The sequence below is a fragment of the Brienomyrus brachyistius genome, chromosome 14, assembly GCF_023856365.1.
Source record: "Brienomyrus brachyistius isolate T26 chromosome 14, BBRACH_0.4, whole genome shotgun sequence".
Taxonomy (NCBI): Eukaryota; Metazoa; Chordata; class Actinopteri; order Osteoglossiformes; family Mormyridae; genus Brienomyrus; species Brienomyrus brachyistius.
The window spans coordinates 18,133,788-18,160,698 of NC_064546.1; the positions used below are offsets into that span (position 1 = coordinate 18,133,788).

A 26,911-nucleotide genomic window follows, 5' to 3' on the forward strand; every position below is an offset into this window, starting at 1 on the left:
GTGAGCCTTGTGAAATGTACTGATGTCGACAGAAAAAACAGAAGACAAAAAGGCCTCTTTCTGGATATATACATTTACGATAAGCACAAGCAGGGAAAATGATCTATAAAGATGGGTCCAGGCCACCAATTACAACATGACCCCCCCCCCCCCCCCCGCCCCCTCAGATGTTCTGCTAAGATAACATCTTCCATGTGCAGAAGTAGAGAGGAGCAATGGAGTTTGTTCTCCGTGTTCCACCGGTTTCCTCTTGGTACTCTGGCTTCCTACCACAATCCAAAGAAAAGATGATCGGATAGATGGATGGAAAAATTGCAGTGAAGAATGCAAGAAGCAAATGGTCTTCAACACAAGCTCATAAATCAATAGGCGTAGTGCATTACATGTAGTATTGATCTTCATATACCATCCATCCATCTTCCCAACAACTTATCCTGCTTGTGATGCTTACAAGACCAAAATTAATCCAGGTAGTGCCAGTGCCTTAATCAGCACTCACAGGGAACAGTAACACCTGACTGTCGAGAATCACGTCATTCATCACAAAATTAACTCCAACAGAAAAATTGCGGTTCAGCAACCAAACTCTGCTGTTATTCCTCTTTACATCAAATTGTTTCACCTTTTATAAAAGGTGTTACTGAATCTCTAAAACCCATGAATCACGCACACAAACCGTCACTTCAAGCAAAACCATATTACAGAACAAGCTGAGTCCGGAAACCAGAAATTTTCATTTTCAAACGGCAGTAGCTCTGCCAACAACGTGCATGGAAATGCTATCGGCGAGACAGGAAAAAGATCAATAGTTGGTAGATAGAACCAGGGGCTTTCACTAGCCTGTGCTCTGAGTTTTGTTGAGTTCTCCCTGTGCCCTCTGGGCCCTCGATTGTCCCCCTCCCCCCAATGACATGTGGCATCCCAAAATTGCCTATAATGTGTGAGACTGTGCCCAGCAATGAACTGGCATCCCATCCAGGGTATATCGCAGTCCAAAGCTGCTTTGGATAGGTGCTGTACATCCCTGGTCCAATAATAAATGGGATGATCGAATAATTTGGGTTACAATTACCCAATTAATCACAAAAAAGTCAAAGGTGTCCCTGTCTCATGACCAGAAGTCCAGAGAGTAAAAGTCCAGACCAAGATTTTGTTTCAAACAATTAGTTAAGTACTCTGTGACTGTGACTCTTTATACTCAACTGGCTTTAAACTCTTGGTCTGGACTTTTACTCTCTGGACCTAAACTATCCATCTCTGCTCATGACCAGTGTTTCCAGTGATTCATATTCAACATGACCCCTGTGCCGGATGAGCAGCTATGGAATTTGGCTGGATAGATTCTCCACGTGAACCGTGACCGGCGCATTTGCAAGGCCCAGCTAAATCCCCAGCGATCAGCCAATCGGCTAGTCCTGTTCCTGCCAGACCTGCCTGGCAGATCTCGGGCGTGGGTCACTGCAGTGAACTCGCCAGACCTCTCAGCCTTGGAAGGGAGCTATTTAAAAACCACCAGCGGTCAGCACTTGTGTGCCGTGACAGATAATTCACTAGGGACACTGCTGTGCTTGAACAACACTGAGAAAGCGAAAAAATGTGTTTTGGGAAGCTTTCCCCTCCCACACATTTAAGTTATTGCACACACAGAGCTACGGGGCACAATTTTGCGCAACAACGCTCGTGGAATGTCTTGAATGTCGTCCTGCACGTTGGCTACCGTAACTAAGTTGGCTTAGAAATGACCTTAAGCATTTGGACATAGAACACAGCCCCACCCAGACTGGTTACAAGACCTCAAATAAATCCGGGCCCCTGAAGCGAGATCACGGCGGTAAGGGAGATCGTGGACGCATCCCTGCTGTAGCGCTTAGTCGGGCGGAGACGCCGTGAACGTGGGAGTCAGTTCCGTCTCCTGCTCTCCACAGGCACCGGTTACACGGAGAGGCCTGTTCCGAAGTCGGGAACAGGCTGGACCCTTGGCTGGCTGCCAGAGGGCACGGGGGCCCCCGACGCAGCCAACGTGTCAGCTTACCTACTCAGTAGTAGCAGAGAGAATCAGAACGGTCTACGCAAACAGGCCCATCGTGACTTCCCACCTGTATGGGCTCCAGGCAAACAGAGAATTGTATTTTCAATCGCAAAAAATAGAAGTATATTGTGAAATTCAGATCACATATCAGTAAATGTTTTTTTTTTCATTCAGGGCAATTTCTGTCTTTGCTGTCAAGTCGACCGGCAGAGCTTTATAGTCAGGCCTTAAGGGACAGGATGGATGGGTGGCTGTACCCGCAGAGCGTCCGTCCCGTCATCATTCTTGCGATCGGCAGATCGCAGCTTCGAACCTGGCTCAGTGCAGTTTCTTTCTTCGCTGTCGCGTCGACCGGCAGAGCCTTATAACGCGGCCTTAAGTGACAGTGGGTCAATGGATGGGTGGCGCGACCTGCAGAGTGTCCCTTCCTAGCGTCATTCTTGCGATCAGAAGATCGCAGCTTCAAACCTGGCTCAGTGCAGTTTCTTTCTTCGCTGTCGCGTCGACCGGCAGAGCCTTATAACGCGGCCTTAAGGGAAAGTGGGTCGGGGATGGATGGGTGGCACTACCCGCAGAGCGTCAGTCCCATCATCATTCTTGCGATCGGCAGATCGCAGCTTCGAACCCCACTCAGTGCAGTTTCTTTCTTCGCTGTCGCGTCGACCGGCAGAGCCTTATAACGCGGCCTAAGAGGGACGGTGGGGTGGCACTACCCGCAGAGCGTCTGTCCCGTCATCATTCTTGCGATCGGCAGATCGCAGCTTCGAACCTCGCTCAGTGCTGTTTGTCTTTGCTGTGGATTTGACCGGCAGAGCCTTATAACACGGCCTGAAAGGGACAGTGGGTAGGGGTTGGTCGGGTGGCACTACCCGCAGAGCGTCCGTCCCGTCATCATTCTTGCGATCGGCAGATCGCAGCTTCGAACCTCGCTCAGTGCTGTTTCTCTTTGCTGTCGATTCGACAGCCTTAATAACACGGCCTAAGAGGGACAGTGGGTCGGGGTTGGTTGGGTGGCACTACCCGCAGAGCGTCCGTCCCGTCATCATTCTTGCGATCGGCAGATCGCAGCTTCGAACCTCGCTCAGTGCTGTTTGTCTTTGCTGTGGATTTGACCGGCAGAGCCTTATAACACGGCCTGAAAGGGACGGTGGGTCGGGGTTGGTTGGGTGGCACTACCCGCAGAGCGTCTGTCCCGTCATCATTCTTGCGATCGGCAGATCGCAGCTTCGAACCTCGCTCGGTGCTGTTTGTCTTTGCTGTCGATTCGACAGCCTTAATAACACGGCCTAAGAGGGACGGTGGGTCGGGGTTGGTTGGGTGGCACTACCCGCAGAGCGTCCGTCCCGTCATCATTCTTGCGATCGGCAGATCGCAGCTTCGAACCTCGCTCAGTGCTGTTTGTCTTTGCTGTGGATTTGACCGGCAGAGCCTTATAACACGGCCTGAAAGGGACGGTGGGTCGGGGTTGGTTGGGTGGCACTACCCGCAGAGCGTCCGTCCCGTCATCATTCTTGCGATCGGCAGATCGCAGCTTCGAACCTCGCTCAGTGCTGTTTGTCTTTGCTGTCGATTCGACAGCCTTATTAACACGGCCTAAGAGGGACAGTGGGTCAGGGTTGGTTGGGTGGCACTACCCGCAGATCGTCCGTCCCGTCATCATTCTTGCGATCGGCAGATCGCAGCGTCGAACCTCACTCAGTGCTGTTTGTCTTTGCTGTGGATTTGACCGGCAGAGCCTTATAACACGGCCTGAAAGGGATGGTGGGTCGGGGTTGGTTGGGTGGCACTACCCGCAGAGCGTCCGTCCCGTCATCATTCTTGCGATCGGCAGATCGCAGCTTCGAACCTCGCTCAGTGCTGTTTCTCTTTGCTGTCGATTCGACAGCCTTAATAACACGGCCTAAGAGGGACGGTGGGTCGGGGTTGGTTGGGTGGCACTACCCGCAGAGCGTCCGTCCAGTCAACATTCTTGCGATCGGCAGATCGCAGCTTCGAACCTCGCTCAGTGCTGTTTCTCTTTGCTGTCGATTCGACAGCCTTAATAACACGGCCTAAGAGGGACGGTGGGTCGGGGTTGGTTGGGTGGCACTACCCGCAGAGCGTCCGTCCCGTCATCATTCTTGCGATCGGCAGATCGCAGCTTCGAACCTCGCTCAGTGCTGTTTCTCTTTGCTGTCGATTCGACAGCCTTAATAACACGGCCTAAGAGGGACGGTGGGTCGGGGTTGGTTGGGTGGCACTACCCGCAGAGCGTCCGTCCAGTCAACATTCTTGCGATCAGCAGATCGCAGCTTCGAACCTCGCTGAGGACAGTTTCTCTCTTTGCTGTCGCGACGCCCGCCAGGGCTTTATAAAACAAGGTCTATAAGGGACGGTGGGTCGGGGATGGATGGGTGGCACTACCCGCAGAGCGTCCGTCCATTCATCATTCTTTGGATCGGCAGATCGCAGCTTCGAACCTCGCTGGGTGCAGTTTCTCTCTTTGCTGTCGCGTCGACCGTTATAAAACAAGGTCTATAAGGGACAGTGGGTCGGGGTTGGTTGGGTGGCACTACCCGCAGAGCGTCCGTCCACTCAACATTCTTGCGATCGGCAGATCGCAGCTTCGAACCTCGCTCAGTGCTGTTTCTCTTTGCTGTCGATTCGACAGCCTTAATAACACGGCCTAAGAGGGACGGTGGGTCGGGGTTGGTTGGGTGGCACTACCCGCAGAGCGTCCGTCCAGTCAACATTCTTGCGATCGGCAGATCGCAGCTTCGAACCTCGCTGAGGACAGTTTCTCTCTTTGCTGTCGCGTCGACCGTTATAAAACAAGGTCTATAAGGGACGGTGGGCTGGGGTTGGTTGGGTGGCACTACCCGCAGAGCGTCCGTCCCGTCATCATTCTTGCGATCGGCAGATCGCAGCTTCGAACCTCGCTCAGTGCTGTTTCTCTTTGCTGTCGATTCGACAGCCTTAATAACACGGCCTAAGAGGGACGGTGGGTCGGGGTTGGTTGGGTGGCACTACCCGCAGAGCGTCCGTCCAGTCAACATTCTTGCGATCGGCAGATCGCAGCTTCGAACCTCGCTGAGGACAGTTTCTCTCTTTGCTGTCGCGTCGACCGCCAGGGCTTTATAAAACAAGGTCTATAAGGGACGGTGGGTCGGGGATGGATGGGTGGCACTACCCGCAGAGCGTCCGTCCAGTCAACATTCTTGCGATCGGCAGATCGCAGCTTCGAACCTCGCTGGGTGCAGTTTCTCTCTTTGCTGTCGCGTCGACCGTTATAAAACAAGGTCTATAAGGGACGGTGGGTCGGGGTTGGTTGGGTGGCACTACCCGCAGAGCGTCCGTCCCGTCATCATTCTTGCGATCGGCAGATCGCAGCTTCGAACCTCGCTCAGTGCTGTTTCTCTTTGCTGTCGATTCGACAGCCTTAATAACACGGCCTAAGAGGGACGGTGGGTCGGGGTTGGTTGGGTGGCACTACCCGCAGAGCGTCCGTCCAGTCAACATTCTTGCGATCGGCAGATCGCAGCTTCGAACCTCGCTCAGTGCTGTTTCTCTTTGCTGTCGATTCGACAGCCTTAATAACACGGCCTAAGAGGGACGGTGGGTCGGGGTTGGTTGGGTGGCACTACCCGCAGAGCGTCCGTCCAGTCAACATTCTTGCGATCGGCAGATCGCAGCTTCGAACCTCGCTCAGTGCTGTTTCTCTTTGCTGTCGATTCGACAGCCTTAATAACACGGCCTAAGAGGGACGGTGGGTCGGGGTTGGTTGGGTGGCACTACCCGCAGAGCGTCCGTCCAGTCAACATTATTGCGATCGGTAGATCGCAGCTTCGAACCTCGCTGGGTGCAGTTTCTCTCTTTGCTGTCGCGTCGACCGTTATAAAACAAGGTCTATAAGGGACGGTGGGTCGGGGTTGGTTGGGTGGCACTACCCGCAGAGCGTCCGTCCAGTCAACATTCTTGCGATCGGCAGATCGCAGCTTCGAACCTCGCTGAGGACAGTTTCTCTCTTTGCTGTCGCGACGCCCGCCAGGGCTTTATAAAACAAGGTCTATAAGGGACGGTGGGTCGGGGATGGATGGGTGGCACTACCCGCAGAGCGTCCGTCCAGTCAACATTCTTGCGATCGGCAGATCGCAGCTTCGAACCTCGCTCAGTGCTGTTTCTCTCTTTGCTGTCGCGTCGACCGTTATAAAACAAGGTCTATACGGGACGGTGGGTCGGGGTTGGTTGGGTGGCACTACCCGCAGAGCGTCCGTCCAGTCAACATTCTTGCGATCGGCAGATCGCAGCTTCGAACCTCGCTGAGGACAGTTTCTCTCTTTGCTGTCGCGACGCCCGCCAGGGCTTTATAAAACAAGGTCTATAAGGGACGGTGGGTCGGGGTTGGTTGGGTGGCACTACCCGCAGAGCGTCCGTCCCGTCATCATTCTTGCGATCGGCAGATCGCAGCTTCGAACCTCGCTCAGTGCTGTTTCTCTTTGCTGTCGATTCGACAGCCTTAATAACACGGCCTAAGAGGGACGGTGGGTCGGGGTTGGTTGGGTGGCACTACCCGCAGAGCGTCCGTCCAGTCAACATTCTTGCGATCGGCAGATCGCAGCTTCGAACCTCGCTGAGGACAGTTTCTCTCTTTGCTGTCGCGTCGACCGCCAGGGCTTTATAAAACAAGGTCTATAAGGGACGGTGGGTCGGGGACGGATGGGTGGCACTACCCGCAGAGCGTCCGTCCAGTCAACATTCTTGCGATCGGTAGATCGCAGCTTCGAACCTCGCTGAGGACAGTTTCTCTCTTTGCTGTCGCGACGCCCGCCAGGGCTTTATAAAACAAGGTCTATAAGGGACGGTGGGTCGGGGACGGATGGGTGGCACTACCCGCAGAGCGTCCGTCCAGTCAACATTCTTGCGATCGGCAGATCGCAGCTTCGAACCTCGCTCAGTGCTGTTTCTCTCTTTGCTGTCGCGTCGACCGTTATAAAACAAGGTCTATAAGGGACGGTGGGTCGGGGACGGATGGGTGGCACTACCCGCAGAGCGTCCGTCCAGTCATCATTATTGCGTTCGGCAGATCGCAGCTTCGAACCTCGCTCAGGTTCTGCTTTTGCTGTCGATTCGACCGGCAGAGCCTTATAATGCGGCCATCTCCCCCCCCCCCCCCAAACATTACAGTTAGAAAAGGTAGATGATAAATGGCCACACTGTTCACATGTCCGATACAACTGAAGTTTGTATACCTTTAAACATTAACAAAAAGTTAAAATAATGAAAGTGAAAATGTCTTTTCTTTAAAATTTACAAGTCTATTTCAGTCTGTTCTTTTGCGATAGCTTAGAAAACAATTATTTTTTGGGGGTCTGAATACACATTTCAGTCCTATACTTTCACAGACATAAAGTTAAACTCTAAAGCCGCCTGACCACCAGTGTGTGTGTGTTTGTGCATATGAGCATAAACAAATATTTACTTAAAAAAATGTGGGTTTATTAAAATAACTACGTCTTTATTCTGTAAAAGTTTTTTTAATAATGACGAGCGGTTAAATGGGGTGCTATAGTCACTGTCTGGTCTCACTGCATAGTGGATGACAGGGCTTTTGCCGTTAGAAAATAACGCATTTACTTAAAATAACACATTGACAAACACGACAAATGTTTTTTTATCCCTTAAATTATTAAAATAACTAAGGTGTTAGTCTAACAAAGATTTTAAAATGTTTTTGAAGTACGTAGCTAAACACCGCTCACTATAGTTCCTATCCAGGACTACGTACGGCGCCATCTCCTAATCGAACGCTCTCCTTGCGGTGTCTTGTTTTATGAAATCTGCTTGAAATGTTGAAGGTGTTTTTAATGTATGTTGCTAAATACCGCTCACTAATTCCTACAGCTATTAAATTAATAACAAACTGCAAGCATCTTATTTAAAATAAAACTAACAAAATACAGCTAGACTGTTTTATTACTTAAATCTTACTGATTTAAAATTTTACACTAATTTGTCATACAACCGTTTAGGTTACGGCACTTCATCCCGCTGATTAAACAACTGTAGTTAGATACTTCATCCAACCCCCAGGCCCGCAGCGGGGCGTCAGAGCCCCAGAGCTGTGGTGTTAGAGATCGACTTTTATTTAAATTAGAAATATGTTATTTTATACTATTTACAAATACGACAGATCAACAAATAGATGTAATGTGCTTACTGCCATGATGGGGCACTCAGGACCAGTGGTTAAACGAGATGTTACAGTCACTCTGCAGGCACCGTGCAATAATTTGTCAACCGGCGGCCATTTTGTTTCGCTGACGCTTATCGCTCACGACTCCAAAAGCTCTCGCGCCGACGCTCCGTTTCCCACTGCCGCGGACATTAGCTGACCGACATGTCTCGACATGCAACACGCATAAATCCCCCTAAAAACAGGATGGCTGTGTTTTACCGACATAAAATAGTGCATTTTTGTTTAAAGAATAACCCTTTAACAATACATAACTACTGCTTTTACCATTTAAAACTGCCAGACCCTCTTTCCTCTATAGCTAAAAAAGCTGGACGCATCCGGTGACCCCGTTAAAATTGTTAAAAGTTTTATTATGCCTTAAAACATACTTAAAATATCACATTAATAAATTAGCATTTGCTCTTCTCTTTTGTTCGGGCATGTTTGTACTTAAATTCTGCCTGCTTTTCTTTCTTTCTTTTTTTTTTTTTTTAAATAACACTAAAGTATATCTTCTTTAATACATTTTGGTGTTTTCTTCTTTTAAAATACGCCGTGACACTTGTGCCTCCTAACAGCCCGTGGCTGCGGCCGGACGGACCCCGCTTATATTCACCCCGCTATACGTTTCATCCTTCCTAAAAACGTAATTAAAAATAACACATAAATACATGGAAAGTATTTTTATTCTATTAAAGTTTTACGCCAACCCTTATCTCCCAAATCATATGCCCCCCTATCGGCAACACCTGGTATAAGCATGTATGTTATATGGAGATAAACCCTCGACCAATCAGAATAAGGGATACACCTGCTCGCGCTTATGACGTCAGAAGCGGTGCCAAATTTAAGCTCCGCCTATTGTACCAGGTAACATCTCTCCCCAGTTAACTTGACCCTCTAAATTAAAGTTCTCTGTACATTTCTCCATCCTACTTTCTCCCAGCAATATGAACATTACCTAAACAAATCCATCTTCTAACTGCTTATTGTGCTCCGTTCCCAGATGGACATGTAAATTTTTATAGATATGACAAATACCGCTTTGTTCAGTTAAGACGCCGAAACAATGAGCACAATGGAAACTTGAGGAGCGACCACCAAGACAATACAGCAGTCCTGTTCGGTCGCAGCTAGCGGACACAAATATTTGCGACAGACACTTCTGGATTAGCATGCCATGCTGCAGCACTGGGTAGCACTACTGCTGCCATCTCAAGGTTGCAGGTTTGGTCCTGTCCTCCTGTAGTCCAATTACATCAGTCGGCATCTCTATCTTGTACCCTGCAATAGACTCGTATCCCATCCAGGCTGCATCCCTGCTTTATGCCCTATGCTAGCTGGGATAAGATCCTGATTGATAACCCTGCATTAAACAAACATGAATGGATCGACTTTTGGATAAAATTTACCACATTTCTGAGACTTGCTTAATGGTGTCCCATCTCTTATTCCGTTCTCAGCACACATGTTCTCAATCGTTACCCATTAAATTCCAGTATTAACCAAGGAAATGTTTCCTTCTCGGAGGACAATCACGCGGCGAGAGAGAGGAAGACTTCGATCCCGAGCTAACTGGAATCACCGGGATACGCACAGAGAGCCAAGTAGCAGCTGTTTGGGTGGAACAGTTAAACGGGCCTTCAGGAAAGCCGATTTCCCCCCGTCTGCAGTCAAAAGCGCCCTAAGATTCTTGCTAGTGTTTCTCAATGCCAGTCTACCTGGTTGGAGAGGTCGGAGTCTCTCTTCTGTAGTCCATTTCCAAGGTTCCTTCTGTGAAGCTACCGATTCCTCATTCCACCTCCGTATTTGAATGACATACATACACACCTGAACCATCAGGAAAAGGACTATTAGGTCCAGGAGCATTTTTTCCACACCTGTTGCATTATATTGAAATTCTATGCTGAAAGTGTGTCTGTTTATTTGTCTCCTTATTTATTCCTTTTAAGCTGTTATATTTGTTAGGTTCTACCTCCCAAGCCTCGGGACATTTCAGAATTACATGTGGCCGACCTGCCATCAGCCTGAACAAAACAGAAACAAGCACACCATTAAAAATAGGTAGCGTTTGAGTCAGCTGGCACAGCCCGACTCCGGGGATGGGAGTCCGGAACGCCTGCCTGCCCGCTCACCCTGGAGGCATTTCTGCTATGTGAGAAGCAATCAGGCGTAGTAACCGACACCTGGGCTCCACCGAGATGCCAGCTTCTGTACACAAGCCTGCAGGAATTCCGGGTTCATTCGGTATTTCCAGACACATTCGAAGAGTATTATCAACCCTATATTCCACAGCAAGTACAGACCCTGCATAAGAGACGGCAAAAAGTTCCACCTTGTATTAAGCAGGTCTGCCGATTTCTCAATGTCCTGTGGTGGCTTTGGGAAGCAGGAGGAGATGCAACCCACGTAGATTGTCCGTGACGACGGTTTGAGCCTCGAGGAAACCTGATTTCAACATCCCTCTCCTGATCGCCTGGACCTTTTTCCAAATATATCGCCCACCCCTCCATCTTACAACCACTTATCTTGCACTATGCTGCCGGGGACTTGGTGTCTATCTAACTAAGCACAGGGCACAAGGCAGGGACTGCAAGAGACACGCACACAATCACATCTGCTGGCAAACTCCACACGCAGAGATTAAGGCAGGACTCAAACCGCAAGGCTGAAGGTGCGACGCTCCAGTGCTATCCGCAGAGCCACTCTACCGGATAAATTCCTAAGTTATGGCTGGTTTAACTAGCTAATTTGTGATTTAATTACGCAGGTAATTATAATCTGGGCAGCCGAGGTGACGCTGACAGTAATCCGTTGAATCTCTGACAATGAATTACAGCATAATTTCTCCTCTGCTTCTCTAACCAGCTTTTCATAACTTTTTTTTTTTAAAGATAAACAAAGTCACTGGAATTCCACCTCAACATTTGCCAGGTCAAGTAACCCGACCAGCAGTGGTCATGTCAAAGTTACACTGACACAGCGTGCAGTCAGGGGGGTGGGCAGGGCCGGTTGAAGCCCCTGTGGAGCCCTACGTAATTACCGCCCCCTCCCCCAGCAAGCTTCAATGCCAATAAAGCTGGCTCGCTAAATCGGCCCTTGGTGACAAGCCATGCCACTCAATGGGTTGACCAGCACTAGGTTCAAGATAAAACAGATGAAACTATATCAATAGCCTTCGCCCTAACCCACGATCTGGGGCAAATGGGAACTGAGGAGGAGTTTTTAGGGCAATACGGCAGGCCCATGTAGGAGGAGGAGGCGTGGATGAGCACGATCAGCAGCGCAGGCTGCTACTGCAGGCCGTAAAGTAAATTATAAGGGTCCCATATCTGTCACAGCTTCATTAAAGAAACTGCAGCACAGATACACATGGGAGAGCAATGTCCTGGAGGCTGGCTGGCTAACACAGCCCGATCCCCTGGGCCAGCATCGCGTCCAGTTCGGCGACATCTTTACCCAGGAAATCCAGTCAATTTTGCCATAACACAAATTCCGAATTTCCCTAGAAGGGAGATCACATGACCACCATCCAGGCTCTCAGTGCTGAGGTGTGACGCGAGAGCTTACTTAAGCGTGGAGGCGGACAGCTTCCTCGCCCGGCCTCAGATATCCGGCCTGTTTTTAGCCAGCATCTCGGCTGGGCTCCCGGTCGTCGTCTGTCACAGCTACATACAGCAGGCGTCTTCTCATGCGCAGCCATTTCCAAGGGCGCCTCCTCATTCGGATTGTTACGGGGCTGGGACAAGTCAACCTCCCCCTCATGCAGTATCGGTGAGGCCAATTTGCTTACTTACTGCCGCCCCCCCCCTCCGGAGCTCATCTTCGCTCCCCTCCCCCTGGCCCAGTTGGTATAACAAGCTTCCCAGGAACCTTTTTCACAAGAACAACTGCCACTTTTCCAGACTTTTCAGGTCCCTCAACCTGAATAAGTCTTCATAGTGATAATGTAAAACACACATATGGCCACAGAATTCTTCTGGACACCAAAAACACCTTATATTCCACATATTGAATATAAGGACAACTGTTGCACATACATAATCAACTAAAGAGATTTTCTGGGCTGAGAGAAGCTCTTGAAATGGATTTTTTTCCAAGGACCGGTGCCATGATTTAAGTTAAAATAATGAGGGTTAATAAATCTACCATTTAATTAAATGTTCCGAATAACTTCCAATGCAGTCCTACTTTTCTATTTCATATACATATGCAATAATGACTCACTCCAAGCTCCGAGGTTAAGTTTAACTGAAAGATAAATTATGACTGTATCACCCTGAAGGTAACTTCTAAGGGCATGATATAACTTGGCATTATAAGATCGATAAACAGAGCAGCAATTAAATACACTATATATGTTTTTGCCTATAGTTTCCTCTGGATAATTTATGAGCCTCTTATAACGTTTTGGCAATATAGCAGCAAAATGATAGAATGAATGCATGGACTACCAGGATATTTCAGGTTCACATCCCAAAAGGAACATGAACATATAAATTTAGTGTACCATCATTGAACATGCCCTTCCTTAAAAAGAATCAATGACAAAAAGGCAACTTAACTTCTAACAGAGATCTTAGCAAAACGTCAAATTAAAAATAAATCCGTGTAATAATAGCGTAAAGACTGTTGAGATAAATATAATTATAGCTACAAATATAATCGCAGAGCAATCAGTCTTAACCCCGTAATGCACACGACAATGTAGGAAAAGGAAGAAGTTGCCATATCTTGTAAAAAAGAAAATTCAGATAGTTCTGATTCCTTATATTATTCCATGTTTCCGTAAAGGCAGGCGCAGTATTACAGTTAAAAGGTCGGTCGTGTTGCAAGCATAAGTGCACACAACGCAGAAAGCCTTGGCTCTCATTTTATAATGCAAACCTCAAATAAACACGCAGAGGTACGGTAACTACATTCCTCAGCCCCGGCCCCCGAGTGTGTGGAGTTTGCATGCCCTTCCTGTACCGTCATGTTTCCTCCGAGTACTCCGGTTTCTCCCTCCACAGTCCAAAAACATGCTGAGGCTGACTGGTGTGACCAAATCACCCAAAGGCGTACATGTACATGTGAATGGTGTGTGAATGTGCCCTGCGATGGGTTGGCGCCCCATCCTGGGCTATTCCCCGCCCGCCGCCCCCGAACGCCCCGCTACCCTGTACACAGGATAAGGGAATATGGAAAATGTATGGGTGCTATTCTAGAAATATGCCGTAATATCCACATTTCAAACTTATGGCGTGGTATAAGGACGTTTTCCCACCTACCTGCGGATAAATCACCGGCACAAACACGGTTTTCTCCTAAAGGTCCCCGTTTTAGACTGAACAGTGCGAAATGCATTGATGACAATCGATGAAGTTGCAACGAAAAAAACTGGACACAAACACACAAAAAAGGAATCGGACAGACAAAAAGTAGCTTATTCATGGCCAAATCTGGTGTTGTTAAACAGCAATACGATCGCATGCATCACGCAGAAGACGCCGGGTCCTCATCAAACTGCCTGTCGATCATAAAACGGGGAAAAGCTAGTTAAAAAGACAGACATTACCTGGCCTCTGGTGTGCTTGCCGTTACCCCGCGTTAATGGTCCCCCGGCGGAGACGCCGGCTGAGTTTACCAAGATACTGCTTTGGATTAAAGGTGCATATGGCTCGTGCGTGTGACTATTTAAATAAGACGCTTTCAGCTTTTCCGCATTTCTTAAGCATTGCACATGATCCACTGAGTTATATGCCCATGACATCCACGAAAACGTATTAGTTCTATATTAGGAACCTGTGGGGAGGAAGAAAAAAAACAACGCGTTACACAAATAAAGCTAATAACGATCTTTGACCCATTTACCCCCAAAAGTAAATTTCAGGTATTTCAATCGAAATGCAATCCTGGCCAGTTAGATGTCAACCTAATATGTGCATGTATTTATCTGTGTTAATTTAGCAGCTTCTTAGTTTACAGATTCATGGAAAGCCTCTGATCCCTCCCAGGCGACGTAGCCTATTTTATAGCCAGACCATCGGCAATGTCTTACATAATAAATATTATATCAATATGATCGCCAAAGTATTCCTAGGTACCTTGACAAAAGCCCAACTTCGCTCACCAGGGAGAAGAATCAGTTGTTCCGTGACAGCCGCTGGACAGACGCCATTGAAATCGTATCCTTAAGCAGTTCAACCGCAATTCTGCTACACTGAAACGAAAGCATTGGGGAAAAACTAAAAAAAGGGCGCCCTCTTTCGGCCAAAAGCCGCCGTGTGCCAGACTCTTGCCTGTGATGACAGTCATGCCAAATTCTTGGGTCACAGACATCTAGGCGGTACCGGTCCTAGCCGATGTGGCGTCCTAGGTAAGCGTCCTTGCTGAGGCAAAGCGAAATTAGCAGGCAAGTCGACGCCCCCCCCAGAACCTGGCCACCTCTGTCGCCTATAGGACTGGCCGGCCCCTTCCCAGTTATAGGTGTTAAGGGGTGAAGTAGTGTAGCGGATGGAGCCCTTTTATTATTATTATTACCCAGCACATGTTACAATTATATGAAATCTGATTATACTTCATTTGGCAGAGGAAATTTCAAGTCAGCCTATGCAGTACAGTGAAACGAGACAACAACACAGGACTTCAAAATCTACGCAGAACGACATAAACTGCAGGTGCCTGCAACCACGTGCAAACATTGCCGTACAGTGCAGGAAGACAAGACAGTGGCACAAATAAAGACACTGCAGCACTGGCCAGTGCACAGTTCTCATATTTACAGGTGCAAAATGTAGGAGGCTGTGCAGAGATGTGACCGTATAATAATAAAGACAAGTGTAAATGTATGTAGCTAACAGAAAGAGCATCAACCATGTCATCTAAGGGATAAGGGGGATAATCTGCTTCTGCTTCCAGGGAATCTTTAAAAATATGCTCTTCATAACTGGTAGATCCCTGTACGTTATGAACCGGCTCATGTGGCAGGGTGGTGAATGGAGAAAAATCCAGCTAAACGATTCAGAAATATTATGATAACACTGCATCCATTTCCAAAAGTGATGGAATAAAGTGATAAACCATCGAGTGTGTCGAAATAGCCCTTTTAAAAGGTTTTTAAGAAGCAGAATTATTGCAATAATACACTTTATCCACATCTACAATGGAGGTGTCTTCTTTAAAAATGTAAGCGTACATCAGCTATATCGCTATATAGAAATGACACCAGTAATTATGACAGAGGTGGACATTTCAGGTGCAGAAAGTAAACATTCCGACGGACGCAAGTGGTTGGTTGAAAGGAAATCTTGGTCTGTAGTTTTTTTTAGTTCGTTTAGCTAACCCCAGGCGTCCTGCCCAGGGTGCCCCCAGCCTTGCGCCCTGTGCTGTCAGGGATATGTGCCAGGCCCCTGTGTCCCTGACCAGGGCAAGCAAGATACATGGAGATGAAAGAATAATAAAAATACTTTATTTTACATAAATGAAATGCAGAGAAATTAGCCTAAAATCAATATAAATAAATAAAACAAATAAAATTACTGGAAATGTACAACAGAAATTCCTGTAGACAATGTAATATACAGAAACATAAGTACAAGTTAAAAAGAGTATATTTCCATTTTTTTCTAAAAATATATAAAAGTGAATTTCAAAACACTTCACGAAAAAATGAAGAAAATAAACCTCAAGAACACAAACAGCTCAATCCACTGGCTTCCGGAAATCACCAGTCCAGCTTCATGTCGGCTTTGCTCCACAGATATCTGCCACCCCTCTTCAGAAACATCTTCTCGTCAAAACCGCTGAACTGAATGGCATTCTCCACACCCACGTCAAGGATGGACTTCGACGGGTCCTTCCGTCCTTCTCTGCAATCGAGAAAGCGCATCTAGAGGGAAGAAGGACATTATACAGTTAAGATGAGTTAACATAACAGCACTCTGTCACTGACACGTTTATTTATTACCGGAAAATTGCTGTTATCAGTATAGGGCGAGTGGCGGCAAGTTGCAGAGAAAGTTACCATGCATTACTCCTTGGTAGATTTGCAAATATCGCTTGTGCAAACTCGTGCAGTATAAACGAATGAGGGGAAAAAAACGAAACCCCGATGAGCTGAGCGCATTTTATGAAACTCAATGGCAGCGTGCCCAGGACGCAGTTCGGTTTTCAATGCGGAGACAAGCAGGGGCTTTGCTGCAATCAATACACCGCTAATCATGCAGTAACAATGTGCCTAACTTTATTACTTATTATAAATGACTTAACGCCGCTGCCAGGATATACGCAACCACAAAACACAGTTGAAGTTTTCCTGTCATACCGGTTTACAGTAAAGTAAAGCAGTTTATATGAGTTAAATCAAGGCCATATTGTCAAATACAGATTGCAACGGCTGTTTCAGATGAAACGAGATTAGGCGATAAGGAAGTGAGTATAGACTTAAAATTTCTTCCATCGTGTAATTCTAGAATGCTGCCATAATGTTTTTTTCCATAAACATCTGGCAGTCTGAACAGTCGCGGGGTCATTATAAATTACGTGGCGTCTATGTGAACCAGGGAAAATGCTGACGTGTGGTCAAGGTGAATGAAAACGATTTTGAATTTAAAGTGGCATGAAATTAAGTCACGTAGGAGCTTGTTATGTTGGCCTGTCTAACATTCATGATATAAAGGAGGTCACCATTTGCAAATGCTAAGATGATTAAAATGTATATCAGTTTCCAAAAGTTAAAATTGGAAAAAAAAAAAAAGTATAAAATTGCTTACGTATTCATCCAAGATAAGGTATGAGTCTTTCATCTGGAAAAACAAAAATTAAGATATACTATTAATTTAACAATGCTTGTCATATCTATTTTTAATCTAACCTCACAAAGATAAATTGTTAAAATTCATGCAGTACAAATGCTGTTATGTAGAATCTTTTTAACTACAAATCTAATTATTTCAGTTGCTCATTATTTATGTTGCTAATGTCACATTGTTTCTGTTAGTCACTATATTATTACGTACAGTTGCTATGTGCGTTGCTATGGCGTTAGAACTCTACCTTCTGATTGGATTCTGGAACGAGACACTGGATGTCTCTGTGCCGATCCTGGAATTCTTGAAATTGTTCATTGCTGATGACGAACTTCTCGGCGTCCCTGAGTGCACTCTCCCCGACGTTCTCTCCCTCGATGAGCAGACACTGAAATATCTATGTCACAAAAACGTGCACAAGTGAATCATTCAGTAGATGACTGGATACTCTAATGCCTCAAAGATAAAGTATTAGCAAAGGAATCACTGCTGATTGGCTGTCGAATCCCAGAGAGGGGGGGGTCCGCATACCTTCCAGCGAATGGGGTTCAGCTCCGCAATGTGCTCCCTCATGTCCTCCTCCACATTGTAGCTGCAGATGACGGAGTTGATCTTGAACGCCACCTTGTACTGCCGGCACCAGTCACGGACCAGTTTCAGGTTCTCCACATGACTTTTACGACCCTGGGTGCGGCCGATCTGAATGTTGGTGTCCTCGGTGAAGCTGTCGCAAGAGACAGCCAAGATGTCCAGGAATTCACCTGTCACATGGGGGGGGGGGGGGGGGGGGAGGGTGCACTTTTACCTTCTGATTAATAAAGATGAATTCACTCAAAGTCATGACATTTGGGCCATATGTTATGATGCCGCAAAGTAGTGGATCACAGCCGGGTCCTCTGCCCCAACCCTGCATGTCCACATTTTTTTAATTCCTCCACCTACATGCCAGATTTCTAATTGTACTTGTCAGCTAAAGATGAGTCATTGTTATCCTGGCTCTGATGTGCAGGTACTACAACAAAAATGACCTGCTTAGGGGTGGCTACAGGGACAGAGTTTAGATCCACTGCTGTAGAATACAAGGTAAGATATGAATAACTAACCCTCCCATCAAACTCCCTCGATCATTTTACCAACAAGTTCTGCTGTCATCTGGAACCTTAACTGTAACGCATAGGCGGTTCCACTTGAACAGGAAGTCAGTTCATTACAAGGGGGTGACTTGTGTTACAATGTGACATTTTGAATATTCCTTCAAGTTGCCTAGCAGCTAATTAACTGCTGCGCACTAAAACAACCTGCCACCTGCAGTTCATATGTGGCACTGCAGCTCAATTTTAAAAAACCCATCCATTTTCCAAACCGCTTATCCTATTGGGTCGCGGGGGGTCCGGAGCCTATCGCGGAAGCAATGGGCACGAGGCAGGGAACAACCCAGGATGGGGGGCACACTCACACACCATACACTCACACATCCACACCTATGGGCAATTTAGCGACTCCAATTAGCCCCGGCATGTTTTTGGATTGTGGGGGGAAACCGGAGTACCCGGAGGAAACCCCACGACGACATGGGGAGAACATGCAAACTCCACACACATGTGACCCAGGCGGAGACTCGAACCCGGGTCTCAGAGGTGAGAGGCAACAGTGCTACCACTGCACCACCATGCCACCCCCTTTTTAATAATAATAATAATAATAATAATAATAATAATAATAATAATAATAATAATAATAATAATAATAATAATAATAATAATAATAAAGCTGAGTAACATGGTGCAGCTTACCGTACTTCTGAAACCATCTCTCCCTGATCATGCTTCCATTGCTTACTATGCTGACACTTGGAAGTTGAAGATCCTGTTTGCAGTACTGGACCAGTTTTCCGAGAAAGTCGCCTCTCTCGTGTAAAAATGGTTCCCCGCCAGAAAAGTTAATCTTTTCCATCCCTGTAAAAGAAGATGCAAAACAGCGTTTATTAGCATCTATCTATCTATCTTTGAAGAAGGTGCTAGGTTTCGCAGAACTCACCTGCTTCTTTCAGCAAACGCAGCCCTCTCTTTGCTTCTTCGAGGGGCAGCACGAAAGACGTCTTGGCGGTATGAAAGCAAAACCCGCATTTATAATTGCACCGCCGTGTGAAATGGTAATTGACGCTGCTGGGAGTTGGTGCGTTTGGATTATTGCTTTCCCTCGGTATTCTGTCGATGTCCCCCTCTACTTTCTGCACATCCTTTCTTCCAGGACCCCGCACTTTTAGAAAGTTAAACCCCATCCAGGTGCGTGCCCATCCCACCACATCACTGACGATGTGAAGGTGGCTGACACACTCGCACACCTGTAAAACAAAATGCAAGAGATCGACTATAGCTGAGAGAAACATCGTTCAGTTTTCTACTCTGGTCTCGTGAAAACACGAGAGGAAATATTTATACTATCTGCCTTATCTCGGTCACATGGGGCCACACTTACGTTGCAAAACCTGGAGAGCAATTTATCTTTCAAAATACAGAAAACGAAAGACTGGGAGGGTCACGTGCCTGGAAGTCTGAAAACACGAATATTACAGATTACACTGCAGAGTTTGTTGCATCTGCACATATTAGCCTACATGAAATAATCACATATTACAATGCATGCCTGCGATTCAAAATAGTGAGTTTTTAGTCTTCCATACGTGGAAAAGTAAAGTTTCGGTGCTCTGTGAACGAACTTTCGTTTTCGTGTAAACAGTGTTTACTTTCGGTTTCTCGTCGAATGCGATCCGTAAGTTTCGGTTCGTTACAGTGCGTTTTGTAATCAGCCTGTGAATGAAACCTCATCGTGATCGTGGTCTACTTCGCGGAGCATTTTGCAGTAAATATGAGCAGACGTGCACTCAGCTGCCTGAGCCACTGGTCCTCTCGGCTCTTCGCCATCGAGACGAACCCAGCAATCGAACCCGTGTATTTTTCTCTTATTAAAACCCCACCGACAGACGCAGAGATGCCGGCGTTTCAAGAAATATTCAGACGAGAAAGAAGCTACTCCTTCCACGTCTGTGTCGAAGACAGAATCCAAAGAGCTCTTTTCCACGACGATCTTCGGCATGAGTTAATTTCGAGGTTTGGGGGAGATGCTGTGTTTGAAATGTCCTCCTTTCGTCCCAATGTGAAAAACTCTCTGGTCAAGGGTTTTTTCGTGAATGGCGTGCGTGGCACGCCGGAGACGGAGCAAATTCTAAGCAAACTGCTTCAAAACAACCGACTGGCCGTGTGCACCTACGTCCCCGGGGAGGGAGGCGGTCAGTGGCGCCAGGAGCTGCTGTGCCCCGCGAAGGACGGCGCAGTGGCCGCGGCTGACAGCTACGGCGTGGCACCCGTCCCGAGTCCAGATCATCACCCATCAGCGATGGACATCATAAACTCCAGCGTCTTCTACAGCTTCCTAGAAGCCCACCGTGTTATGGCGGAGGTAGCGTGAGAAAATCGGCTTTCCTAACGCGTCTGAATTCACTGCACTTGTTTGGTTTATTTAAGCCTATTTGCTGTAAATCGGTCATTTGCGCGTTTCGCTGAATCGCTCGGTGTATCCTCCATCAGGGATGTCCTTGGTGATTTAGAGTCGTTTTATGTTACAGTCAGGGACTGCTAAGCTTAATTTGGGGAACCCCCTCCCTCTCATCCACCGCGAAAAGTATATTGATGTACTTTCTCCACAACGCAGGTGATTCGGAGTCCCAAAGCAACTGTCTATTTAGCCTTTAGCTAGAACAGGTTACAGTGTAGTTTTGGTTTGTATGTAATGAAAGACTCAGTTTCTGTTTCTTAATAGTGTATATTTAAGATGTCTTACCTGACCGATCGAACTAGTTTTTTTTTGTATTTGGATATGCATTTTTCTGGTAACAAGACTGTCCTGTTTGCTTACATAAATAGAGATTAATTTGGTCATATAAATGCACGCATGCATAACATTCCTTTCATTCCTTTTTTTAATTCCCCGTAAGTGCGCTCACGTTATTCCGGAAGCGCAGCATGTGCTGCAGAGTGTGGATCTGACGTTGCCGGCGAGGAAGGGAGACCGCTTCCCAGTGATTGTCATTGAAGGGCTGGATGCAACAGGTTTACTGCACACATACCGCAAATATAAAATTCACAGATATTAAACAACAGCAGATCACTTGTAAGTCTGATATTTAACTGAAAAAGTCATTGCGCAACGCACCAAAGCTCAGACTGCATTATTAATAATGTCGTATACTTATAACGAATGGACATTATAGCCCTATTTGTAATATACGGCTTATTTATTTATACGGGTTTGCAAGACAGGTGGGTCGATGGTTTGCGCACTGTATAATTTAAAAAATTGCCGCTCCACTCGTCCAGGAAAAACCACCTTGACCGAGTCCCTGAAAGAGTCCCTCGGGGGCGTCCTGCTGCGCTCCCCCCCACTCTGCCTCAGTCCATGGAGAGCCTGCTTCGACGCCAAACCCGCCCTTTTCCGGCGGGCATTTTACGCCCTGGGGAATTACGTCACTGCCGCCCAGATCTCCGCAGAGTCAGCCCGGGCTCCCGTTATTGTCGACAGGTGCGCCTATACACCTCGTTTCTAGTTTCATAGATCTGATGTTCGTTTAGCTACAATGAACGTTCTCTAGAGACCCAGTCTAGGGCACAGTGTTAACTGGATAATAGGTTTAATTTTGAATGATACCTTTATCATCCTTTGGTACACAGGGATTACTCAATTTCACATAGCGTGATTTATGCAGAAGTGGGAGATTTTTTTGGTAAATGATTTAGAAGAACACTGAGATACAGCAAGACCATGCATATGTGACATATTACAATCATTTGCAGTCCATCTTACAAGCACTTTAAGTATTAAAAACAATAATGGCTAGAGTCTTTGTGTGACTTTTACGATCTATTTCATGCATGTTCCACCCAGAGGGTCACAGTGCCTGGAGCGTGTCGGTGGGGGTGGTGGGGGAACAAGGCTGGGGTGCACCTGGGACAGGATGCCAGTCCATCTCGGGGCACGTACACTAGATGGTGTATCAGTCGCTATAGCAGGTCACCACTCTTGGATTTTGTCATGTCCCTTCTTATCAGTTCGATTTGATTCAATTCAGTTCAATTCATATTCAGTTTTATTGTAATTAACACAACGTATAGGCACATACAACCAAAAGAATAGAACATGCAAACATGTGAGACATGGGGACAGCGGCGGTGGATGGAAAGGAACATGGATTACACATAAATTATACATAAATTATGCATAGATAGAATACAGATATACATATCAACATGTACATATCAAGTCTCCATAGAGAGTAGCTACATTTTAAATGTAGCTAAATTTTGTCTTTCTGTTAAGATTTTTGCTGTTTAATAGTATCAACTGATACTGTTCAGTCCTCGTTAATTACAATATTAATAACATGAACTGAAGCCTGTGGCGTCCATATTACTGACGTCTCAGGTACTGGCACAGCACGGCCGCCTATGGCATCGGCACGGCCGTGAGCGGCAAGGTGGGCAATCTGCCAGGCCGGGGGTCTGAGGTGTACCGCTGGCCGGGCGACCTGCTGCGGCCCGACCTGGTCCTGCTGCTGACCGTCAGCCCCGAGGAGCGGCTGAGGAGGCTCACGGGGAGGGGCGGGGAGAAGACCCGCGAGGAGGTGGAGCTGGAGGCCAACCAGCTTTTCCGCAGCAAGTGAGTGAGAGCAGAGCGCCGCCCTGCTGGACAAATGGTGCATGACGCTCCTTTCATCAAGAAAAAAGAGACATACGTTTATGAATTAAAAGAAAAATGAGCAGTGTAAGTTGCTGTAGCTAAAAAATAACAGCTAAATGCAATAAATAGATAGATAAATACACAGTTCCTGCTCATCTTGAATCATTGGCGAGGGGGTGTAGCTAAATTGAGGAAGGTTTTAGCACTGTAGGTTACCTGTGTGGATTAACATTTTAGCTGTTACCGCTTATGACTTAGTCACACCAGCTGCACATTTGTGTTAGAGGATTCAGCAGAAGTACCAGGCTAATAATTATTACCAGAAGTTCAGGTCCAGGAAGTACAAATCCAGACCAAGAGTTTGTTTCTACCAACCACTTGAGTATGAAGAGTAAATTCACAGAACTGATTGGCTGGAACCAAATAGACTAGAAAACTAGAAAAAAGTTTCCAGTTTTGAATGTTTTGAAACAAACCATAGCTGGTGTTTTTTTAAGGGTTCATTGTTGATTATATTATGATTTTTAATGTAATGCATTCAAAAGCTGTTGTTAGCATGCTGCTAAACTGTGTCTTCTGGTCCTAAGAGTGGAGGAGGCCTACAGGAGGATGGAGGACCCAGCCTGTGTGGTTGTGGATGCCAGCCCTTCTGCAGAAGAAGTCCTGCAACAAGTGCTGCTTGTAATTAAAGATAAAGTGCACTTGCGGAGGAGCTTGTAATACATGGATCTGCAGAGACAGGCTGCGATACTGTATTTGGCCAGCAGGTGGCAGCACACCACCACAGAACTGGTTCTCCAGCCCGCTCGCCTCACTCCAGACCCCTCCCATCCCCCTGCAGGAGATCCAGGTTGCGGCAGTGGTGTGACTGGTGCGTTGACGCAAAATTCTAAGACCAGCGGCTGGACATGCTGCTGCATTTCTGATGTCGACACAGAGCTAAAATGTTCGAACAGTCCCTAGGCTCTGAGTGTCAACGTTGGCACACAGCTGGAACGAGAGCAATGATCTGTCCAGGCTGAAACTCAAGGAACAAGGAATTGTGTTCACTTACAGGTTATGTGTGAATTTCATTTTATTTTATCAGTTTGGAATCTTTCATCAAGACACTCAAGTTCAATAAACAGTAAAATCACTCAGGCTATACATTAATTTAAGACGGTGTTTTCTGTATCCAATTACTCACGGCCCTGAAGCATTTTGCTCCTTTTCACACATCTGTCAAGCTCATCTTTAAACCAAATACTGTTTTTCTTCTCTCATTGTCCACCGTGTCCATTAGAGTCACATTTAGACGTAACCGGACCCCCTCGCAGGCCTGAGGACCACTGTGCCCCTCGTCCCTCGCCCGTAATCTGCCGAGGATGACCGTGAAATTCAAAGGGCTCAGGTTCACAACCATTTCCTCGCACAGGACTTGCTTTGATGACACAATAACTCTACGCCGCAGTGGGGTGTGTTTCTAGGGTGTGACGGTGAACTTAATCACATGACACAGGGAGGGGCGTAGGATTGGAGACTTTGGGGGATGGTCTTCAACACGAGGGAGAACGCAGAACCGAACCTTATACGACTGCTAATAAGGTATAAGCGACTAATGAATTTTCTCTGATTCGATTATGGAGGAAGTGGGGGACGAGGACTGATCCCAAATCTCTTCTGCATCTGTGCTGTATCTGTGCCCAACACCAACTTTGTGGGGGGGGCGAGGTCACTGAGTATCATCTGACCGTCAATAACCAAAGTCAAAGCAGCTCAAATCGAGTCAAGTGGGGCTCTAGAGTCTCACCCACCCTGTACATAACACAGCATGCGGCAGCGGAGGATGATGCTCGAATGTTTAGAATTTAGCTGCTGACTCCCAGAGGCAGTTTATTTGCGCTTAAACCCGCTGCCAGTGATCTTTGTTTACACCGATGACGCATTTAAAGGGAAAGGTTTTCTGCAGTCAAAAGGCCGCCGCATGCAGCAGTCTGCTGCATGTCGCATTAGTTAAAAGCACAGAATTCTCCTCCAGTCCTTGATAAATAACACAAAGGCCCTCGTTGGGTGCAAAATGAGTTTTTTTTATTTGAGTGAATATAAATCATTAGGTAATGTTTACTGGTTAATCCACACGTTGGCACACTTGTTAAAGTTATATAGCAGTTTAAGCCCACGTTTGAACATTAATGGCCATATAGAAGCCTGAGATCACACATACCTTGGAAACAGACCCTGTAATTTTCGCTGTTTTCTTGGCCTCCGTTTAACAAATTTATGTGCAATTACATAAAACGCTGATATCATATTTATGTAAATCACATGACTGCCACTGTAAATACTTGGATTATATCCTGAATAGCTTTTGACTGAATACATAAAACCTAAATCAAAGGCTTTTTCCAATCACCTATATAAGATTATATTCTAAGTTGGTTTTATTCCCCGTTCTGGAAGTTCCAGAAGTCTTGTTAGTGTAAAGTACTAATGGAGCACTAGCATCCTTGTTTCGACCAATCACTGACCATCCTGACTGTTTACAAATTCTGTGCAATCACTGAGCACTATTCAGCAACATGCCATCAATCAGTGGCTATACCACTAAACCAGTTATTATTTATTTTTTCAACCCGTGATCAGAAGACTCGGCAACAGTTGCGTCATCTCCCAGTGGGATGTAAATTGCGCATAAATACACAAAAGTATATATTTGAAGATAAAAATAGAAATTCCACAAATGACTTGAGTCATAAAATTAATTCACCGGTCATGGTATCGTTAAGCCACAGCAGAAGGGGCCTGCGGTTTAACACTTAGGTAATTCCTTTAAGCTGTCTGAGTGGTTTGTGGTCACATGACCTGTATGGTTAAATAAGGCGGGACCTGCGAAGAGGAGGGGCACCCAGGGAAACCATCCAGTCACAATTCACGGGGCCGCGGGAAGAGTGCATTCGTAGGCATGGTCCCCACTTACATGTAATGTATCCATAAACACTAGGTGTGTGCCTTAGCAAAGCATTTCAGAGACTCCTTTCAAAAACAGGTGCAAAGAGTATTTTACGGGACCTGCCAGGAAATATCACACTGGTCAGGATACTGCTGTACCACGGCCAAGGTGCACTGAAAGGAAGCAGCGAGATCATGGGAGAATGATACACCACTGAATGTCAAGCATATGGAGAGCCAGTGGGATGATGGGATACCGTGTGGGAGGAGCCACCAGGGAAGTCCGGCGCCCAAGGCCCCGCCCTTCATGCCTCATAGGCTGTCAGCGGAGGTCCTTGCGAGGGCGCCGAGCTGCCCACGGGTCAATGGGGATTTTGGGATTTTTTTTTGTGTTTGGGAGGGGGGATTCTCCACCTCCCCCTTGCCCTCCAGCTGGCAGGCGACGGTCCGCCTCCTCTCCCCCCCTCCAGCTCGCAGTGGGAGCGCAGCAGCTGCTGAGTGTCTCATCCAGGAGCAGCCCGGCCGGATTATCGTCCCAGCCCTGCCTTTGTTTGGGAACGCTGCAGCCTCGCCGTTTCCAGAATCCCTGGGAAAAATCGATGCGGAGTGCAATGCCAGGAAAATGTGTGAAATATCGCCTCCAGTCACACATCGGGGCAAAAATCAAAGCGGCGATCGTGTAAACAATTCCGGAGTGGGCGCTTTACGGAAATCCATTAAAAATGCCCGGGAAGGAGAGGTCCGTGACGCGCACTCTGTATTTGTAAACATCTTTTTCACCCGGGGCACAGTAGGATAATGTGTGTCGTGGGATTTTCATTTTTGTGACAAGCTGTGGCATTTTTGATTGTTGATAAAAAAATAGCTTCACTAGCATCATACAGGGGGGTGGGGGTGGGTCTGTAACCAAGGGTTGCTAAATATTTAAACATGTGGCATGATCTCATTATATTCGGAACTGGATCTTGTCCTCTGAAGAGCTCCACTTTCTCTGGCAAATTTGGCTGCAGACTGGGGTAACCTGGTCAGAACTGACACCCTGGGCACCGCTGCCCTCCTCCAGAAGTGGGACAGAGGGCCCAATAAATCACAGCTCCCCCTGACATGTGGCAGGTTTCGGCAGAACGCCGGCTCATCTGGGACGGGGTGCGGATCGTGGGGTGTGGGGGGTGGAAACATGACCGGTCGGCTACCAAAAATGTTTCATCCTCACCGCAG

At 46.9% G+C, this 26,911-nt stretch overlaps 2 protein-coding genes and 3 long non-coding RNA genes across 5 annotated transcripts; 2 read left to right on the top strand and 3 right to left on the bottom strand.

The window, feature by feature from the left end:
• Positions 1-168: 168 nt before the first annotated feature.
• Positions 169-7,174, bottom strand: LOC125707794 (uncharacterized). Its single transcript, XR_007382358.1, has 9 exons — positions 7,107-7,174; positions 6,795-6,954; positions 6,324-6,634; positions 5,860-6,171; positions 5,255-5,708; positions 4,792-4,943; positions 3,720-4,177; positions 3,262-3,568; positions 169-3,105 (listed from the first exon to the last, which is right to left on the bottom strand). It is a non-coding gene; the product is annotated as an uncharacterized LOC125707794 (long non-coding RNA).
• LOC125707795 (uncharacterized) lies at positions 4,340-6,440 on the top strand. The gene is made up of 3 exons (XR_007382359.1): positions 4,340-4,389; positions 5,913-6,224; positions 6,385-6,440. It is a non-coding gene; the product is annotated as an uncharacterized LOC125707795 (long non-coding RNA).
• A 789-nt stretch (positions 7,175-7,963) lies between the features above and the next one.
• Positions 7,964-14,470, bottom strand: LOC125707796 (uncharacterized). Its single transcript, XR_007382360.1, has 2 exons — positions 14,356-14,470; positions 7,964-14,027 (listed from the first exon to the last, which is right to left on the bottom strand). It is a non-coding gene; the product is annotated as an uncharacterized LOC125707796 (long non-coding RNA).
• A 1,206-nt stretch (positions 14,471-15,676) lies between these two features.
• rsad2 (radical S-adenosyl methionine domain containing 2) lies at positions 15,677-19,513 on the bottom strand. The gene is made up of 6 exons (XM_048974810.1): positions 19,070-19,513; positions 18,826-18,987; positions 17,564-17,793; positions 17,280-17,429; positions 16,997-17,029; positions 15,677-16,113 (listed from the first exon to the last, which is right to left on the bottom strand). The coding sequence occupies exons 1-6, from the start codon at positions 19,419-19,421 to the stop codon at positions 15,949-15,951; spliced, it is 1,092 nt and encodes a 363-aa protein (XP_048830767.1). The 5' UTR covers positions 19,422-19,513; the 3' UTR covers positions 15,677-15,948.
• A 67-nt stretch (positions 19,514-19,580) lies between these two features.
• On the top strand, positions 19,581-23,911 carry cmpk2 (cytidine monophosphate (UMP-CMP) kinase 2, mitochondrial). Its single transcript, XM_048974809.1, has 5 exons — positions 19,581-20,491; positions 21,027-21,141; positions 21,409-21,610; positions 22,511-22,744; positions 23,353-23,911. Exons 1-5 carry the CDS (start codon positions 19,901-19,903, stop codon positions 23,483-23,485), a joined length of 1,275 nt encoding a protein of 424 aa, XP_048830766.1. The 5' UTR covers positions 19,581-19,900; the 3' UTR covers positions 23,486-23,911.
• The last annotated feature ends 3,000 nt before the right edge of the window (positions 23,912-26,911 follow it).

Bases quoted from the DNA above. Each gene is read 5' to 3' on its own strand.
- cmpk2 (XM_048974809.1), top strand. From the start codon at position 19,901: ATGAGCAGACGTGCACTCAGCTGCCTGAGCCACTGGTCCTCTCGGCTC. The intron at 20,492-21,026 runs GTAGCGTGAGAA...ATTCCCCGTAAG, and splicing joins CCCACCGTGTTATGGCGGAG to TGCGCTCACGTTATTCCGGA. The intron at 21,611-22,510 runs GTGCGCCTATAC...CTGACGTCTCAG, and splicing joins GCTCCCGTTATTGTCGACAG to GTACTGGCACAGCACGGCCG.
- rsad2 (XM_048974810.1), bottom strand. From the start codon at position 19,421: ATGTTTCTCTCAGCTATAGTCGATCTCTTGCATTTTGTTTTACAGGTG. The intron at 17,030-17,279 runs GTAGAGTTCTAA...TTGTTTTTCCAG, and splicing joins TTCCAGAATCCAATCAGAAG to ATGAAAGACTCATACCTTAT. The intron at 16,114-16,996 runs GTAAGCAATTTT...TCTTCCCTCTAG, and splicing joins ACCTTATCTTGGATGAATAC to ATGCGCTTTCTCGATTGCAG.